This window comes from Myxocyprinus asiaticus, chromosome 23 (genome assembly GCF_019703515.2).
Source record: "Myxocyprinus asiaticus isolate MX2 ecotype Aquarium Trade chromosome 23, UBuf_Myxa_2, whole genome shotgun sequence".
NCBI classification, from domain to species: domain Eukaryota; kingdom Metazoa; phylum Chordata; class Actinopteri; order Cypriniformes; family Catostomidae; genus Myxocyprinus; species Myxocyprinus asiaticus.
Genome location: NC_059366.1, coordinates 24,050,061 through 24,068,883, shown reverse-complemented (window position 1 = coordinate 24,068,883; position 18,823 = coordinate 24,050,061). Strand labels below are relative to the sequence as shown.

The 18,823-nt window shown below is 37.5% G+C and overlaps 1 protein-coding gene across 1 annotated transcript in view; it reads left to right on the top strand.

Annotated features, from left to right (window-relative positions):
* LOC127414131 (DNA primase large subunit-like) overlaps positions 1-18,823 on the top strand; it is an 83,378-nt gene that overhangs the window by 30,295 nt on the left and 34,260 nt on the right. Inside the window, exons 8-10 of the mRNA XM_051651914.1 lie at positions 6,551-6,618; positions 10,039-10,111; positions 16,348-16,533. Of these exons, the coding sequence (XP_051507874.1) occupies positions 6,551-6,618; positions 10,039-10,111; positions 16,348-16,533 (327 nt within the window). The remainder of the gene's footprint in view (positions 1-6,550; positions 6,619-10,038; positions 10,112-16,347; positions 16,534-18,823) is intronic.

The window sequence follows — 18,823 nt, the reverse complement described above, 5'->3', positions numbered from 1 at the left end:
CTGTCACTGTAAATGTTCACTTCCCCATGGCTACAGTGTTTAATAAGAGATTGCATGTCATATTTATACAGCTGTTTTTTTTTATTTTTTTTTTTTATTTTTTTTTTTAAATAGTACAAGCACTTAAATGTGGAATTGTATTTTAACTTTTAAGTTCCAATGTTGCGTAAAAATGTGTAGCTGACAAGAAATTTCAAGCACTGACAAGTCATATCATTATTACACATGCAATATGACATATGGATAGAGTAGGCTATATGGAATTTGTACATTTTATAAATATATAAAATGTGGTTTAAAATCGTATAAAACAATATATAGTAAAATAAAATATCACCTGTTAAAAGATGTTATATTGAATTTAGCTACATATTTTAATACAGTGTGTGTGTGTGTGTGTGTGTGTGTGTGTGTGTAATTAATAATATATATATATATATATATATATATATATATATATATATATATATATATATATACACACACACACACACACACACACACATACATATATGTATTGCGAAACCCCCAGGTGTCCCAGTTTGAGACTTTCAAAATCTGATCACCCTATAGAAAGTGTGCTAGCCGTGTCTCGGACTTCAATTATGACACATTTGAACCTTTTATTGGAATGACTGTTTGTTGTGTTGCCAATGCATGATGTTAAAACAAAGGAACAGAAACAATATCCAGTAATTTATTCTTATTTCTCTCTCTCTCTGTCTCACACACACACACACACACAGTCTTTTCACTCATTCTGTCTTACACCGTGATTCAGTGATTTGTTTTACATTTCATTTGGAATTGGTGTAGAGGTTTGTGTGATGTTCAGTTTTCAGAGTTGCGACAAGACTTACTTTTTCATGTCAAATGCACTAAAGAGGCCTTTGTGGTTAAAGTTCGGTAAAAAAACAAGCATTCTTAAATTGGAATTATGTTTTTCTTCTACTATAATATCAGTAATGAAATTCATTATTTGTAATATTATAAGTATTATTTACAAACTGTACAGTTGGGTGTCCAGCTATACGACCCACGTTGCACAAATGCCTGTTTTCCCCATTCTATGTGTATCACTTGATATAAAAACTAAAAATCTAAATGTAATGGTAAAACTAAACTATAAAATATTTAAAAACTTAAACTAACAAAGAACTAGCAAACAAATGAAAACTAAACTAACTTGGAGCGAAAAATTTACAACAAAATAGAAATGAAAACTATTATGACCTTGGTTGAAAGAACTGCATGAACCACGGTTCTGCACTGTTTTATTGTAAATCAAAATGTTGAATCTGATATCTCTGCAGCTCTTGTGGAATTATGAGAGAGCAACATGTCCAGTGGATGCACACTTCAAAATCTTGCAGATGCAGTTGGTCATCTGGGTTTTTTTCGCATACGGTTTTATGAATACTGAGGATTCAGACATCCTTCTTACTTACTGCTTTTTGCATACTGTAGAGTAGGCAATAGGCATGTAGGCATATTTGTTAGTTCTTAGTTATAGTTTTTTAAATATTTTATAGTTTAGTTTTAGTTTTTCCATTACATTTTAGATTTTATTTTAGTTTTTATATCAAGTGATGCATACTGTGATTTTGTTAATCATATTTCGCTTTGGAGACTTCTTGCAGGGGATATTCCACATATGTCATGAAAATGTATGGTAAATCTCTCACTGAGGTAAAAGGTAAGAAGTTTGTATATCATTTGAAAAACTAACATCAGATTCTCATGCAATTTGCTATGTAATTTGACAATTCCTGCAATTTTAGCCCTGTATTATGTTGCAGATATTTTTGAATACATTTTTAAATTGCAATTACAAATTTTTAGTTTTAGTGTCTGTGCTGCTCCCTGATATGCTGTTACACTTTGAAAACCACTGGTATAAGTGAAAAGGAAACCTCAAAAGGAATGTGCCTTTTATTTTTTTAAGGACTTTGAGCAAATATACTGCAGTATATAATAAGACAGATGTGCTTACAGAATGTATTGCTCTGATATTCGCTGCTTATCTCTGAAGTGACACCAGCTGAAGCAAATTCATTTTTAAATCAAGTTTAAAGCTTCAAGGAGGCATGTTTGATTATTTTCTTTTCTGTCCAAATAGCCTGTCAGGCGGGGATGTTTTATCGAAACCTAATGGAATATAAGCATATATTCTCTGTTTCTGTATGAAAGGACACGCTGTACAGTATTTGTTGAACTGAAGTGTCTTGTAAAGATTTACTGTATTACTTGTTTTGGCCTGATGGGGGAGTTGTCTTTCTAAGTTGTGTGGTGTTTTTCTCTGCAAGCATATTTTATAGACATCTGTTCCCTTGTAATGTGTCTTAAAAATACCAACATGATAATCAGTTAAAACGGAAGTCTTTCCGTATATTCCAAAAAGTGTTTAATTTGTAGATGTGCACAATGTGCTTCTGATTCGTTCAAGTCAAGTAACAGAAAATGAACAAATTAGGTTCTCATTTTATGGGTAATGACTTGAATTCAGATGGTTTATTTAACTCATTGAGATTCGTTCTCGATTTCATTGTAATTGCTATTTAGAATTCTCTTCAAAGGAAAACAGGTTGCTATAGTAATCTCCCCACGAAGTAGGGGTGGGCGATATGACCAAAATCTTATATCACGATATGAATAATTTTGTATCACGATAACAATATATATCACGATATACAATTTTATTTTATTCATTTTGGGGGGGATCAAGAAAATTTGGCTTGTGTATTGAAAAACCATATTGTAATGTCTATTTTTGTGAAATTTTGTCAGTGAATTAAATTCTCTCTCTCTCTCTCTCTCTCTCTCTCTCTCTCTATATATATATATATATATATATATATATATATTTATACTGAATCTGTATATGTGTGTGTGTGTGTGTGTGTGTGTGTGTGTGTGTGTGTGTGTGTGTGTGTGACAAAGCTCCGGCTGAAGAGAACGAGACCTTAAGCACAACATTCAGTAGGTGTGTGCCACCCTCTGCCAAAATCAAGTTGTTCTGAACTGGCTAGTGTGATGCCGGCTTTAATATACTGTAAAAACAATAATTTTAGACCCATTTGTTGACGGCGCTGCCAGGGATGACTTCGCAGAAATAGAAACCATTCCAAAAATAGAAAGCCTGTCACTCGTCATGTGTCGCGGCTGGTTAGGACAAAAACTCTGATTAACATGTAAAAGATACCTTTTATCACGTTACGGCATCACGGCGCATCTGGTTTGGATACGGTGTTACCATTTTAGGGACATAACCTCATGCTCCTCTCAGTTGAGACAGATACAGAAACAGATAAATACAGATCTAAACCAAAACCAACAAAGCTTCTGTACAGCGTTCCTCCTACTCACTTGTAAACAGCGCTGCCCTTCTGGGTGTGTCGCTCGTGCCTCAGTTCTCGCGTGAACGTGCAAACGTGATTACGTCACACGCACATACCGCTGCTGACCGGAAGAGATGGATTATTGTTCAAAAGTACTTAAATATTGATCTTTTTCACACCAAAAGGGATCATGTCGCTTTAGAAGACATTAATTTAACAGCTGCATTCAGTATGGATAACCTTATGCTAACTGTCTGTCATTTTTGGAGTTTCAAAAGTCTAATCACCATTTACTTGCATTTTAAGGACCTACTGAGCTAAGATATATTTCTATTTTTCTTCAAATGTGTTCTGGCGAAGAAGGAAAGTCATACATACCTGGGATGGCATGAGGGTGAGTAAATGATGAGAGAATTTTCATTTTTGGGTGAACTAGCCCTTTAACAGTGTGCTGTATGTTTTAGATTTATTGTGCCCTCTTGTGGACTAAGGAAACTTTTGCTGACTTAATTCGAATTTTATGCAAATATTGGCAATATTTAAGGTAAAAAATTTAATTTAGTTTCTCAGCACAGTTGACAGCCCTACATACGAAAGGTTTTGGTGAGAAACAACCTTAAATTTAAGTCATTTTTCAATGGAAATCTTCATGAATGCATGAGAGAAGCTCACATGCCAACTTGTGTTGTTTAATGCCAAAACAACTAAAATGTTGCATGGACTACTTTTGATACTTTTGGGTGCTTTTTAAGCTTTAAAGTGAGACACTATGAACTGCCATTGTATTGAAAAGACGGACCGGGATCTTCAGTAAAGTGTTTTTAATTAAAGTCATGCGGGTTCGGAGAGCAACGACATGAGTAAATTATGACAGGATTTTCAATTTTAGGTGAACTATCCCTTTTAAGTCCTTGCAGCAGTATGTATAAAAATTATCTGGATCACCAACATGGCTGTTGTGGAGTAATGACATTCTGCCATTAGTGAGCTGTCGTGGCCGTTGTGTATTGCTGTAATGGCGTCTCATGGCCATGGTGGGCAGAGAGGAGACATTACTGCGAGTGTGTCATTAAATGAGCATGAAATTGAAAGCTGCTTCCCATCTGACAAAGACTGTGCTGAGCTTTAATCTCAGATGGCATGCGGTTTGGTTTTCTGTTGATAATACAACAAGAAAAATTATTCCATAAAGTCTGTTTTATGGGGTTTGTTTGTTCACTCCGTTTGATTTCAGCAGAGCTGAAATGTAGAACAAAATCAGGTGTCAACATCTTAAAGGGGAAAAGACAAAAAAATAAAGCCATAAGGGTTCAGTTCTCGATGTTTTATAATGTTTTGAACAATGCTAGTTTTCTTACAACATATCTATACCTTTCCAAAACCTAGTGAGCTGCCTACATAATAAGCATTTTGAAGCATTGTATGTGTGCTCCCAAAGGCTGTTCCCAAAAGTAGACATACATATTGTGCCAACTTCAAGGCAGGATTGCACTCATCCGTTGGCAGTACCAGACTGCTTTGTTCCGAGTGTTGATGGTATGTTTTTTATAAATAAACATATCTCAATAATAAAAATAGTTCAGTGTAATTAAAAATTTTATGTTATTCTTTTTAGAGGATTACATAGAGTTATCTGAACAACATTCTAATGTAAAATTTATTTATTAAAATAATGTAGATTCCATACAGAACACCATTTGCACAGTGTGTGGAGTTGCTTCCTTTGTAGTGCAATCGAAATCGTCACTTATGAGGTTCCATGATGGTTAGAATGCTGCTTGAGATGGAAGCTGTCCATACAGGTTTTGGAATAGACCTATCAAGTTATTCAATTTGTTTAAAGGTTCAGCACTTATTTAGTTTATCTGCAGAGACTGTACCTGGGGTGGTTATGTCTAGTATTAGACCTATATTGCTTTCTACTTTGCTTGTGAATTTATTATTATTTTAACTTTTAATTAGAACAGTGTAGGAGTGATAGGGAACAATAAAGAATGACCAAGGATGACCGGAGCCGGAATTGAACTCTGGTCGCCCACACTAACCAAACTTGTCTCTGTCATTAATGGTTATCTTGAGGCAAAAAGTTGAGTCTTGGCTCTTATCTTTTCTACACTGCTGAGCTCTTGTTGCTTTCTGATGAATGTAACTTTTATCCCTTTTATTTATCTAAATCCAGTAATTGCATCATTGATATTTGATACATTAATTTTAATGAATCGGTTTTGTGAACTTGGATAATGGTGGACAAGCTCGTTCAAAAAGTTTGTGTATCAGTGGTCACTGGACTGGAAAGTTTGCTGCCTACGCTGCGGTTTGTCACCGTCTCGATAGCTTGATCATCCTCAGACCTCTGCATCTCTTCATCATTGTCTCTGTTTTGCTTCAGTTAACAGATATTCTGCCACTCGAGCGATGAAGTTGATTTATGTTCTTGTGGTAGAGATATTTATGAAAATTATTTTTTTCTTACTTAAAAAGTAGTGTTTTACTGAAGTGTTCTTCAAAAAAATTATACTGTTAAACACATAAGGCTTCCTTATGTGCTGATTGTTACATTTATGGATAATATATTTTGTGTATCTTTTTGGACATCTAAAAATTAGAAGTTATTTTTGGTTCATTTAGTACCTTTGGTTCATTTTTTTTTTTTTTTTTTTTTGGATTTTTCCCCTTTTTCTCCCAATTTGGAATGCCAAATTCCAGTCCTCGTGGTCGCGTAGTGATTTGCCTCAGTCCAGGTGGCGGAGGACGAATCCCAGTTGCCTCCGCGTCTGAGACCGTCAACCCGCACGTCTTATCATGTGGCTTGTTGAGCGCATTCACGCCATCCACCGCGGCATCCACGCTCAATTCACCACGCGCCCCAACGAGAACCACATTATAGCGACCACGAGGAGGTTACCCCATGTGGCTCTACCCTCCCTAGCAACCGGGCCAATTTGGTTGCTTAGAAGACCTGGCTGGAGTCACTCAGCATGCCCTGGGATTCGAACTAGCGAACTCCAGGGGTGATAGCCAGCGTCTTTACCACTGAGCTACCCATCATTTAGAACAAGAACAAGGCAAAACTATACATAATGAACCTATTATAAATTCTTAGTTCATGGGGATCTGTTTTTGACCATTTTGGATTTATCTTATTGCGCCGCTGTAAAAATTACTTTAACCTCTGACCCTGAGAAATAATATCTCTCCTTTTCTTCTTGTAGATGACAGCACGATCCCTGCCAGCGGTACAGTCTGATGAACGACTCCAGCCTATTTTGAACCACCTAAGGTAATTGGCGTCATTAAAGAAATGGTCATCTCCTCTGGTGTAAAACTACTGTATATTCTTTATTGCATTATGCTTATAGCTGTTATTTGAAAGTCAACCATGCACACTGTGGTTATATTTTACTTAAAGGGATAGATCACCCAAAAAAGACGATTCTGTCATAATTTACTCACCCTCATGACGTTCCAAACCCGCACAATTTACTTTTCTTCTGTGAAAGACAAAAGTAGATATTACTGTATTATCTGGAAATAAAGTCGCACCTGAATACAAGATGCACCTGGCCATAATCGCGTTGTTTCGAAAATAAAAACACAGATAAGCCGCATCTCTGTTTAAGTTGCACTGAAGGAGAGTACATGCAGCAGGAACTAGGACCTGGGAGCAGCTGCATGACTTCCATTCAGTCACTCACATGTCTGTCTGTCTATATATCTGACATTACTCTCTTTGGTATGCATTAATTATCTGTTTCCTTGACTGAATGATTTTACTATGAGTATGATGAAACGTCACTTGTGAGGAGTTGTGTTTGACAGAGGTTCAGAGTTTGTTAGAACAGTAATATGATGGGGCAGACTATTTAAACTGGTTGCATAAAGTACTTTGTAAAGGAGAAATAGTCTGAATTGGCCACTTTAAAAAGGTTTTACCCTCACTATGACTGATGTTTTCGTCTGTTTGAGTGCAAACATATGTGTTTTGGTGTGCTTGTGTTTGAACGGCCGACATCAATTTCGTATAAATGATCTAAGTCGCTTTAGACTATAAGTCGCAGGACCTTTCAGATGATGAAAAAAATCTGAATTTTGATATTGCGGAAAATATGGCAAGCAGAATGACAGCTTCAGTCACCATTCACTTTCATGGAATGGAAAAAAAAAAAGATGCAAGGAAAGTGAATGGTGAGTGAGACTAGTATCTCATTTTGTTTTTCGCAAAAGAAAGTAAGTCATACAGGTTTGGAACAATATGAGGCTGAGTAAATGATGACAGAAAGTAATACTGGGGTGAACTAGCCCCTTAAATGCAGCCCACAATTGTATATTATGAATTACATACGCTGTTTCTTTTATAGCTTTACAGAAAACATTTTCTCACCACATGCGCACAATAATACTTATTCGTTGTTTTGCAATTTCCTTGGACTACTGAGGGTGAGGCAAATGGTCCACTAAAGGCCAGCCAGTCTGCAAAGTGACTCTGACTTTTTTCTTTATCTCTAGCACTTTCTTTCATTCGGTCTCTTTCATTAATGGCCTGCGCGTGGCCGCGTTATGATGCACCAAGGGTCCTCAATGTGTGAACCTGGCCTTGCTTTTTGGCTGCAGCCCAGTGGGGATACCAGTGCAGATTAAAGCCAGGCTTCTCAATCAGTGACCACTGCATGTGCGGACGATTGTGTCCCTCCACTTGCTCGCAGTGAAAGGGAACAATGGCAGCATTCCCAGCAGTCAATTTCTTTGCTTTTTGATGGACTCTGAAAGAGAGCACTTTAATTGGATGTGTCTTTAGAGGCGATGGTTGTGGCTGCAGATGATTGGCTGGAAGACACGCTCTCTCTTTTTGTCATCACTGGGCCTGCCAGATAAGAGGGTACGAAGGACCAATGTGGACCTGAACAGTCGGGGAATGTCCCAAGCTACAAATGCAGAGGAAAGGGAGAGCAGGGCCTGGCAACGGTTTAATTATTCATAAAATCACTCATATCCTCTGTGGATTTTGCACTGTTTGGTAAAACTAGACGAAAAGGAGTCTGTTTATTTGCAGTTGAGCCCTTTCTTGTATGAGCTGGGTGTCTCACAAAAAGGCAGATATGTAGTATTTGCCAATATCATGATTGTAATATCAGCATTTTCGAATTTTAAACTTTGAAACTGTGGAATGGTTGAAGTGCTCCTGAATTTTTTTTGGAAATCCAGCAAAAATATCTTTGACTTTTCGTTCTGACAGACATATTGTAGAATGTTGTTTTTCCATTTGTATTAGCACAAGTATAGATTTACTCGAAGTCTTTAAATGGAATGTTTTGTGGGAAATTTACTTAGACTGTCTGCTCGATCATGGAAATATTAATGATTTCCAGGCATGGGAAAGTCGTGGAAATTTATAGTAGCTATACATGTTTCTTATGCTCAACATTTTTTTAAATCCTTATCCAGTAATCAGGAACAACTTGAAAAAGTCATGGAAAGGTCATGGAAATTAATTTACCATAAGGTGTGGGAACCCTGCATTTAACATCTTTAAATTGATTTAAAGACCTGTGGAACTACTTTTTGGTCAAACAACTGAGCCATTTGATCAGCTGCCTTAATTCAACCACATCTGCTTATAGAGAATACAATCACAACATTGGTGCTGTTCCAAAGGGATCAGGGATGTTAAGTCTTTATATGACTTATACTTCAGTTTGTAGGGATTTCCTCTCTTAAAAATGTAGGCCTAAAAGCCAAAGCCCTCCCATTTATAAAGTACGTAATTAGTAAAAGCATTTTCAAATGGCAATCCATACTTGAAGCGTGTATCTTGAATTTCATTATGGCTTTTGCATCCATATTTTATACAAACATAAAATGTGCACCAAAAATAAACCAAACAAAACTATGGATATGAAAGGTGAAGAAAAATGTTGCTATGTGTGAAACATGACTGTGAGGATATATGGTAATATAATCAGTACATTTTGTCCAATAATATTTACATTTATAGTGGAGTTTCAAAGAAAGTAATTGTAAAACAGTCTTTCAGAAAATGAATTCATTTTTTGCATAATGGTGCTTCGGGCTTTATCCATTTCCTTGTTATAGTCTTTTTGCAATTTGTATTTTATTTTTTACATCAGGCCAACATTATTCTAAATACATATTTGTGTCATGTTAAAACTACATTTGGGGTTATAAATCCCAAATATACAGTAGCTCAAATGTGATCGGAATGTAAAGGTCAATTACTCTTTCTACAACATTAAAAAATCCTCTGCCAAAAAGAAAGGATTTCAATGCAACTCCAAAAAATGTGACCGTGATTGACATATAAATGCCACATTGTGTCAAACTCATTAGAATATTCTGAAAAGTGCTTTTTTCCTGAACCGTGTAATAAAGGAACTAATTACATTCTTCCATCACAATTCGCTCCAACTGTAATATTTACAAATTATGTTGCATTCCTTTTTTAGCAGATGTTAGGACTTGAATATTGAATATTCCCTGTGTTATGGGGAATCTGTATTGTTTCAAAGTGTGTGATTCACTTCTCTATCGATGTAAAGTGTCCAATGTTAGCCTCTAAATGTTGTAATTCTCCTTCACTGGGAAACAGAAATGCTTTCAAATAATACACATTTTACTGAGGGTTCTTTTTTTACCTTCATTAATTGGTTCTCATCATTATTTGTTCCCTTACCCTTTGTTGTAGCCATGCCTATGTGGGTCAGGACTACAGCATTCAGAAGAACATTGGGAAAATTTCACTGGAGCAGATCGATCCAGTAAGTATCGACTGAACTTATTGACAGCGTTATGCAATAAAAATGAAAAAGCCAGTGATGGCAGCACCTCTGCATTACGTAATTTTCAAAAATGATAAACATGCCACAAAACAACATTGAACAAATCCACCAAGATTAAGTGGGACTAAATAATATGGTCTCAGGAGCCTGTACTTTAGTGCTTAATTTATATTTGGCATTGAATGAGACTTTAGTTGAGAGTTAAGTTTTTCTTTTATTGAATTCTCAAGTTACTAGGACATTGAGCATGTCCTACTTTGGTGGTTGAAATGGATGTGCACAGATGTTTCTAGGGTGGAAAACCGTCTGTGGATAGCACTGCTCTGTGTGTGTGTGTTTCTGTTTTGTTGTGTTTGCCATCTCAGGGGTGAATGCTGTTCCAATTAAGTAGCTCATCAGCACATGCAAATTTTGTCCTTCACTTTTTGCTTTTATTTAGACACATTAAAGGAGGCATGGATTTCTCTTGTAATTAAAAGTCTTTGTATTAAAACAAGGGCTTTTGAACTCAGTACCTCTGTTTCTTAATGCTCATGTCAATATGTCTGGGCAAAATGTCTTAAATTATATCTTGATATTTTTCAGCCTATTGACAATGTTCAATATATATTTCGATAATTATGTATTTGCTCTGAAATGGCTCAATAGTGTTCATGTTTTTTGTTGTTTTTTTATCAGAGGAACCATCATTTCATCCAAACAGCCATTGTAGCCAAGTAGATTCAATATTTTAAAGACATTAAATAAAAATCTATTTAAAAAGAATTAGTTTTTCATTAAATTAACACAAGTGAGAATTAAATTCAATAATTTCCATTGATATGCACTTATATTTATATTACATATACAATGATGTGTTGTAGCTTAATAAAAAGATGTTTTTACTAATACATTTTTGTGAATGAACAAGGTGTGCAAAGCTACTTCACTGACTTATTTTTGAAACCCCAGTTGAACATTTCATAATACTAAATTATTACTGGGACACGTTAGGTTTATTATTATTATTATTAATAGAATTCAGAATTCTGTTTTTATTCAGATAATTACATATGCGTTATACAAAAGTAATATTTCTGTCCTGTTTACTTAATCTCCACCTGGGGCTTTTATTTTGACATAAAGTGCTGTCGTATTTACTTCAACTTCACAAGGAGCTTTTATTGTGTCACAGAAATGGCAATGTGTATTTGACGGTTTACACGCGTGCCGTGCACAGAGAGCAGCGTGTCACAAGCTTGTTCTGAATCACTCACAGACCATGTTTATCTGTCTTTAAATCACAGCCTTTTTTGGATTAATTATCACAAATGACCAACTTGCCATTTTGATGTTATTTTGAATAATTGTGCAGCCCTGAAGGATCGTGAAATTAGTTTTCTGATGCGCTCTTTATGAAACTTAATGGGCAAATGAAAGCATATTAAAATAATCGCAATATTCACGATATTGGTCAAATTTACATCGTCAGGAAAATCTCGATTATATAATTAATATTCGATATATCATCCAGCCCTGCATGTCAGTCTTGCATGCATATGTAGACACACAGACACTCACATTTGGAGTTTTCAAAGCCAGATTTTCAAAATAAAGCAGATCTGTGCGTGTTTGTGTATTTTTTCTGATTAACACTTTTTATTGATTCACACATTTGAAACAGAAAAGCAAAACATATATTCATAGAATCAACTATAACCCCCATTATTCCCTTGCCCCCTCCCAATCCCACCCTGACCCTCAACAAATATCCCTGTGGTCACAACTTGAGTTATAGACCAAAAAAAAAAAATATATATATATATATATATAAATAATCATATTTAAAATTGCACTTCTCTCTCCACTGCCCCTCCCCGAGAGTCCTCCAAAAAGGCCAAACAGCAGCCCCATTTTTTTTATTGAACAAATCTAAGTTGCCCAGCCTTCCACATGACATCTCCTCGAATGCCACCACCCCGCCCACCCCTGCAGGTGAAATACAGTCGCCTAAATACAGAGTCTGGGGCAAAGTTAAATTTGAGTGCCCAATATGTCACACATAAAACTCTGAACCCTCAACCAAAATTCCTGGATCCCAACACACCACCAAAAAACATGGGTTGTGTCCCCATCTTCCGATTGGCATCGCCAGCAGGTGGGTGTGTCATTAAGACCAAGCCTATAAAATCTAGAGGGGGTCCAATAGAATTGATGTAAAATCTTAAATTGCATAAGACGCACCCTTGCATCTCTAGATGTAGACCTGATGCTTTCCAGAATCCCAGCCCTTACTCCCTCTTCCAATACCAAGTCCAAATCTTTCTCCCACAATCCCTTGAGAGAAGCTGAAGCCCCGAATTAGCAGGGAGCAATACACTGATGCCTCATGACCTTTTCCAAAAGCAGCAATCACCACTCCAAGAGCACCTGCCACTCCAGGGGGTGTATACAATAGTATAAAGCAGGTGGCACAGCTGCAAGCACCCGAATAATTGAGACCTGGGAATCCCAAAACGCCGAACCACATTTTCAAAGGATCCCAACACTCAACTCTCACATAAGTCATCAAGCGCACCGACCTCCCCCACAATCCACCCCGCCCAGCAGAAAAGGGACTCACCAACACACAATCTGGGATTCAGACATATGCTTGAAGCAACATCCAAATAAATGTCCAAATCAAACACTCTGGACACCCCTGTCCACATTGCATGCAAATGCGAGACAACAGGTAGCAACCCAACTTCTCCAGCTAGTTCGATAGAAAGGCCCCGCCATGATGAAACAGAGGCAAGAACCTCCCGCCCAATACAAAACCAGGGAGGGGCTCTCCCAGACGGAAGCGACCAATGAGCCAAATGTCCGAGAACGAACGCATAACAACAAAACAAATTCTTGGGTAGGCCCAGCCCATCCCTGTCAATCAGCCTGTGCAACCCACTGAAGTGCAATCTGGGACGTCCACCACTCCAAATGAAAGACCTCGCCACGCCATCAAACCGCCTGAAACAAGAGAAGGGGACATCCATAGGGAGAGACCGCAGCAGGTAGCCAAACCCTGGAACACAATTCACCTTAACAACATCAACCCTCCCAGCCACAGACAGATGCAATGAAGCCCACCCGCTCACATTGCTCGAAAACCCCTCCACTAAAGGGCCAAAATTAACTCCAACCAATCCACACAAACTTGCTGGGAACAAAACACCCAAACACCCAATGCCCTGCTTGGGCCACTGGAAGGCGCCTGGCCGAAAAGTTGCCACCGGGCAGTACGCTGTCAGAGCCAAAGCCTCGGACCCAGACAAACTCACTCTGTATCCTTAGAACTTAGAAAAGGAATTAATAATTCTGTGGATGCAAGGCATAGATCTAGTAGGGTCAGAGACAAATAATAAAATATCATCTGCGAAAAGCAAAAGCTTATGTGCCACACCTCCCGCCACCACCCCTGGAAAATCGTCCTCCTTTCTTATTGTGGCTGCTAATGGTTCCAGGGCAAGATAGAACAATATGGGGGAAAGAGGGCAACCTTGCCGGGTGCCCCTATCCAGAGTAAAATAATCTGAAATTAATCTATTCGTTTGAACTCCCTCCACCGGGCATCCATATAGTAACCCAATCCATCCAATAAAGGTTTTCCTGAACCCATACATTTCCAAAATCCTAAAAGATAATCCCATTCCACCACATCAAATGCCCCCTCGGTGTCAAGCGAGATGGCAGCAACCGGAGTCAGATCGTCCGCCATTGACCACATGACATTTTTGAAACGCCTAATGTTATCAGAAGAGTTACAGCCCCGAAAAAACCCCCAGCTAATCTACATGCACAAGAGATGTCACAACTCCACTCAATCAGCCAGCCAAAATTTCGGACAATATTTTAACATCTAGTTGGATCAGGGAAATTGGACGGTAACTCCCACACTCGCCTGGATCCCCTTTCCCTTCAAGAATCAGACCAATCTGGGCTTGTGTCGTGGTTGGTGGAAGTTTTCCATTCTTTAATGATTCCGTATAAACTTCTAGCAAAAGTGGAGCCAGTTCTGTAGCATAAGATCTAAAACATTCAGTGGCTAAGCCATCTGGCCCTGGAGCCTTGCCTGCAGGCAAGGCCTTAACCACCTCACCAAGCTTGTCCAAGGTCACCTCAGAATCAAGATAATTTTTTGTCAGTTCAGGAAGTTCTAATGGTTCCACAAAGCTTCCAATATCCTCTTCAGTAGACGAAGACATGGAGCTATAAATATCAAGATTGTATTCTTTAAAAGCATTGTTGATATCAATGGCCGAGGTAAATATTTCACCACCAGCAGATCCCACTGAGGGAATGGTAGAAAAAGACCCCCGCTTCCTGCCTCCTCCACATGACGCATGACCTTACCAACAAGCTTACATCATCCCTCTCATGAGTATGCGTCACAGAGACGTACGGAAGCGAACATTTGTAGTTAAAAAGTATATAGGTTTTGTTTTGTTTCTAAAATAATCAATCGTTTGGGTTCAGAAGAACTTTATTTGTTGACTGGAGTCATGTGGATTATTTTGATGCACCCTAAATATGCATTTTGGACTTTCAAAAAATAGAGTACATTCACTTGCATTGTTTAAAGGAGGAGGCCTGAAATTAAATCCTAAAAATCTTAAATTCTGTTTTGATGAAGAAAGAAACTCAGATACATGAGGGTGAGTAAATTATGAGCAAATTTTCATTTTTGGGTGAACTATTCCTTTAAGTGCCTCCCAAGCTGTGTCCCACAGAGGACACTGAGGACCAGTTGGTCTCCATATAGACATTGATTTCAGCCTTTAGCATTTGTTGGAATTCAGGATTTTGCAAAAGGGATACATTAAAGCAGCAACTATGTGATTTCCTTTTCTCCATATGTTGCAACACCTCTAAACACACCAGGGCATGATCTGAGACTAAAATGTTTCTAATTGAGCAATCAACAACAGATGAAATGAGGGACTTAGATATATAAATCTTTTCTAGAGTAAATCTTATGGACTTATGAAAAAAAAATGAATAGTCCCTACCAGATGGGTTCAAAAGTCTCCAAATATCTGTAAGACCAAGATTTTTACACATCCTGTGAATTTCAATGTTGCTCTAGGGTACTTGCACACTTTTGCTTCACTATGATCAAGGACTGAGTCCATCAAAAGATTAAAGTCTCCTCCCAATTTTATATCATGATGGGTGCCAGCGGTTTGTAACATCCCTTCAAGATCTATAAAAAAAGCCCTGATCATCAACGTTAGATGCATAAATATTAGCCAAAATAAGACTTTGTCCCTGAATTTCAGCTAAAACTATAATGACTCTTCCTAATTTATTTTTACTCTGTTTGAGACATTTGAATTGTAGATGTTTACTTATCAGCGTAATGACTCCCCTGCTCTTACTTGAGCCAGCACTATAAAAAAAAATGCCCACCCCATAACTTTCCACATTTTTCAGCTTTGGGTGGAGAAAGGTGCGTTTCTTGAAGAAACACTATATCATATTTCTTACGCTTAAGAAGAGAAATAACCTTCCTTCTTTTTATGGGGTGCCCCAACCCATTCACATTCCACGTGGAGAGACAATCCACTCATATTAACATCTGACATTTTGACAAAAAATAGATTGCATGTCTAAAACATAATTTATATCATTAAAAGTGTTAAAACCAGCAAAGTGCGCAGAGCTCGCCGTTCACATGTCCGATCTTCGCATGGCGTCACGTGACATCTCCGTGTGTTTGTGTCTTAAGTCACTGGTTCTCAACTGCTGGGTTGTCACCCAAAAATGGGTGAAGTTAGGATAGCAAACTATATAGGGTTATAAATATTTTAAAGGGAGAAGAGAATGCTTCCTACATCCTTTGTTACTGACATCAGAGGCTGTGTGTTCAATCAGAATCATACAGTATTTGGCAGGAATGAATAATTACTTGGTTATATGACTTAAATAGTATTTGGTATTTGCTACATGTGTTCGACTGGTAAATCTTCTGTGCAGGTAATACATTTAAAATTTTAGATTTTAAGGACATTTTTGTTTACTTTTGTATAGTAGTGGTATTGTGATGGCCATTTGATATCCAAAACAAAATCTTGGTCCAGAAGCAAAACTACTGTGAACCACTGTTTTAGGGGATTAATAGCTTGCTGCACCTCAAAATTGGCTATTTTATGAAACAACATTTTAATTAACCGCTCTTCCCTTATCTTCACTTCCTCCAGCTCTCAGGCAAGTCTTTTCCTCTGTGTATGAGGCACCTTCACAAGGCACTAAGAGAGAACCATCACCTGCGCCATGGTGGACGCATGCAGTATGGCCTCTTCCTCAAGGGCGTTGGTCTTACTCTGGAACAGGCCTTGCAGTTCTGGAGGTCAGAGTTCATCAAAGGGAAAGTCGATGCAGACAAGGTAACTTCAACTTCAGCTCCTACTCGCTCACAGTGTCCTTGCTTTCCACAGTCCTGTTTCCCCAGGTTCTTACTTGGTTGTACATTTTCAGCTTGTGTTTGTAGAGATTCTGTGATGTTTTACTTTTGATTCTGCTGATGTCGTTTTCTTTCTTTATCCCTAAATAACTCGACTAGAGAGGGTCACTCAGTTGAATGAGAAGATATTGGAACTGTGAGTTATTTGACTCTTCTATTCTGATGTTGAAGATAATTTGCCGCCCTTCCATCGTGTCCTTAATTACAATTCTAGAGGAGCGCGTAAGATCTTATTTTTTCCACATGGTACATTAAACGAGAAAATTACACTCACAATCATAGACCTAAGTTTCCCTCCTCCCTGCACTCCACAAATGAATGTTTATTCCCAGCTGATGCTCAATCAAGGAGAAACAAATGAAATTCACATCCTTACCTGAGAATGGCTGTCCTGTCGGGCAGGCATTTGAAAATAATCGACTGTCTCATGAGAGCTCAGTACCAGCACAGAAATCCCTCATAACACATGCTGAATTTCTCTCTGGCTGCTCCATCTATTCTGACACTCACTTTTTTTTTTAAATTTTTTTTTTTTCAGTTGGAGTTTTAGTCATAGTTGCTGCCAAGTTTTTTAGCTATAGCCTCATTTTAATCAAGAGGTTTAGTCTATTTAATTCTTTAGTTTATGTTCTTATTTAGTATTAATGGCCCTTTAAGACTAAATTCCCCATTAAAGTCTCCAATCAGCATTTTTTAAATTGGTTAATAAGCATATAATTAGTAGAAGTACAGCTTGCTTCTACTTGAATAGGGAAAGACCAAAATCTCAAACTGTTCGTCAAAATTACATTTTAGTAAAATATTTCAAATCCGCTATAAAATCTGACAATAATATAACTGCAATAACAAAACTATTTTTCTGTCTGGTTTAGTTAATGTAAATGCACATTCTAAAGTAAACAATCTCAAACTTTCTTAAAAAGGTGATTGGCTCTCTGAACTGAATGGTGGAACTTCATATACATTTTTTACGAGGGGGCTTCTCTTTATACTGTCTTTGGTCTTGGCATTCTCATTTGAAAATAAGAAATTGCATTCTGTTCCAGAGAGCTGATGAAATGCGAAACATTTTTAGATTTTGTGCTTGAAACGTTTCCATCTATTAATCTACAAAGCTTCATATCAGCAGCTCAGATATTGACTGCGTAATTGATCTCCTTTTGTGCAAAAGTGTATGGCTGTCCAAGAAATTTTAATGATGGAGTGTTTTTTGGCGCTAACATTTTTCCTGTGTCAATGGCAGAATTTCAAGTGTAATCTCTTGAAGTTTTGAACAATAAAGCTCTGTTTGGATGCTTTGGAAAGTTTCCAAGACTGGAACAGGGTAGTGTTTTGTTATTGGACGGATTTTATAGTAGCGGTTTAAGGGCGTCTTCACAACTTGCTCATTTGGAGCATTTGTTTTTAACCTGGAACATTTTTTCCATTAGTTCGCTTTCTTTGACACACACACTCAGAAAGTACAAGTGTATACATTATATATATTATAATCAAACAATATCCCTATAAAAACTATAAACATACCTGATGGATCTTTGGTGAAGACTTCTGTAGGTCAGCACATCACTTTAATTAATCAAAATGTGGATATAGCTTTTGCCGATTATATTACATATAATTGTACGTTTAATATAGTATTTGTCTTATAATTCCAAAGGTAATTTTAGTATGATCGCTTCTCTCTTCAGGATAGTGGGTGGCAGAACACAAGTAGGATGGTGGTAGCAACTTCTTGACAGATAAAAATATGTGTTTTGTGTGTGCATGTGTGTGTGCGTGCGTGCGCGAGAGAGAGGGAGAGCTCTGTGACTGTGAGGAAAGGCACTTTTAATGCAAATAATGCAAAAGCATCTAAAGACACATACAGATAACCATGCTATAAATTTTACAACTCATCCAGCCGAGTGACAGACAATATTTATTTGCTGCACAAACTCTGACTGGAACGCGCATTCTGTACCATGTTTATGTGATGTAAACAATTCTCAAAAATTTGTAATGGTTAACAAATTACAGGTATGTAGTTTTAACCGGTATATCAATGCTATATCCTGGAAGAGTGCACAAACATTGTGACCAATGAGGGGACAGCTTGCTGACACGTGACTGTTTTTGGTCCGTTTTGAAATATTGCCTTGTGAAAGCGAACTAAAATACAAGAAGAAAATGCAACATTGAAACAATTTTAGCCGTGTGTTTCCAAACAAATCAAA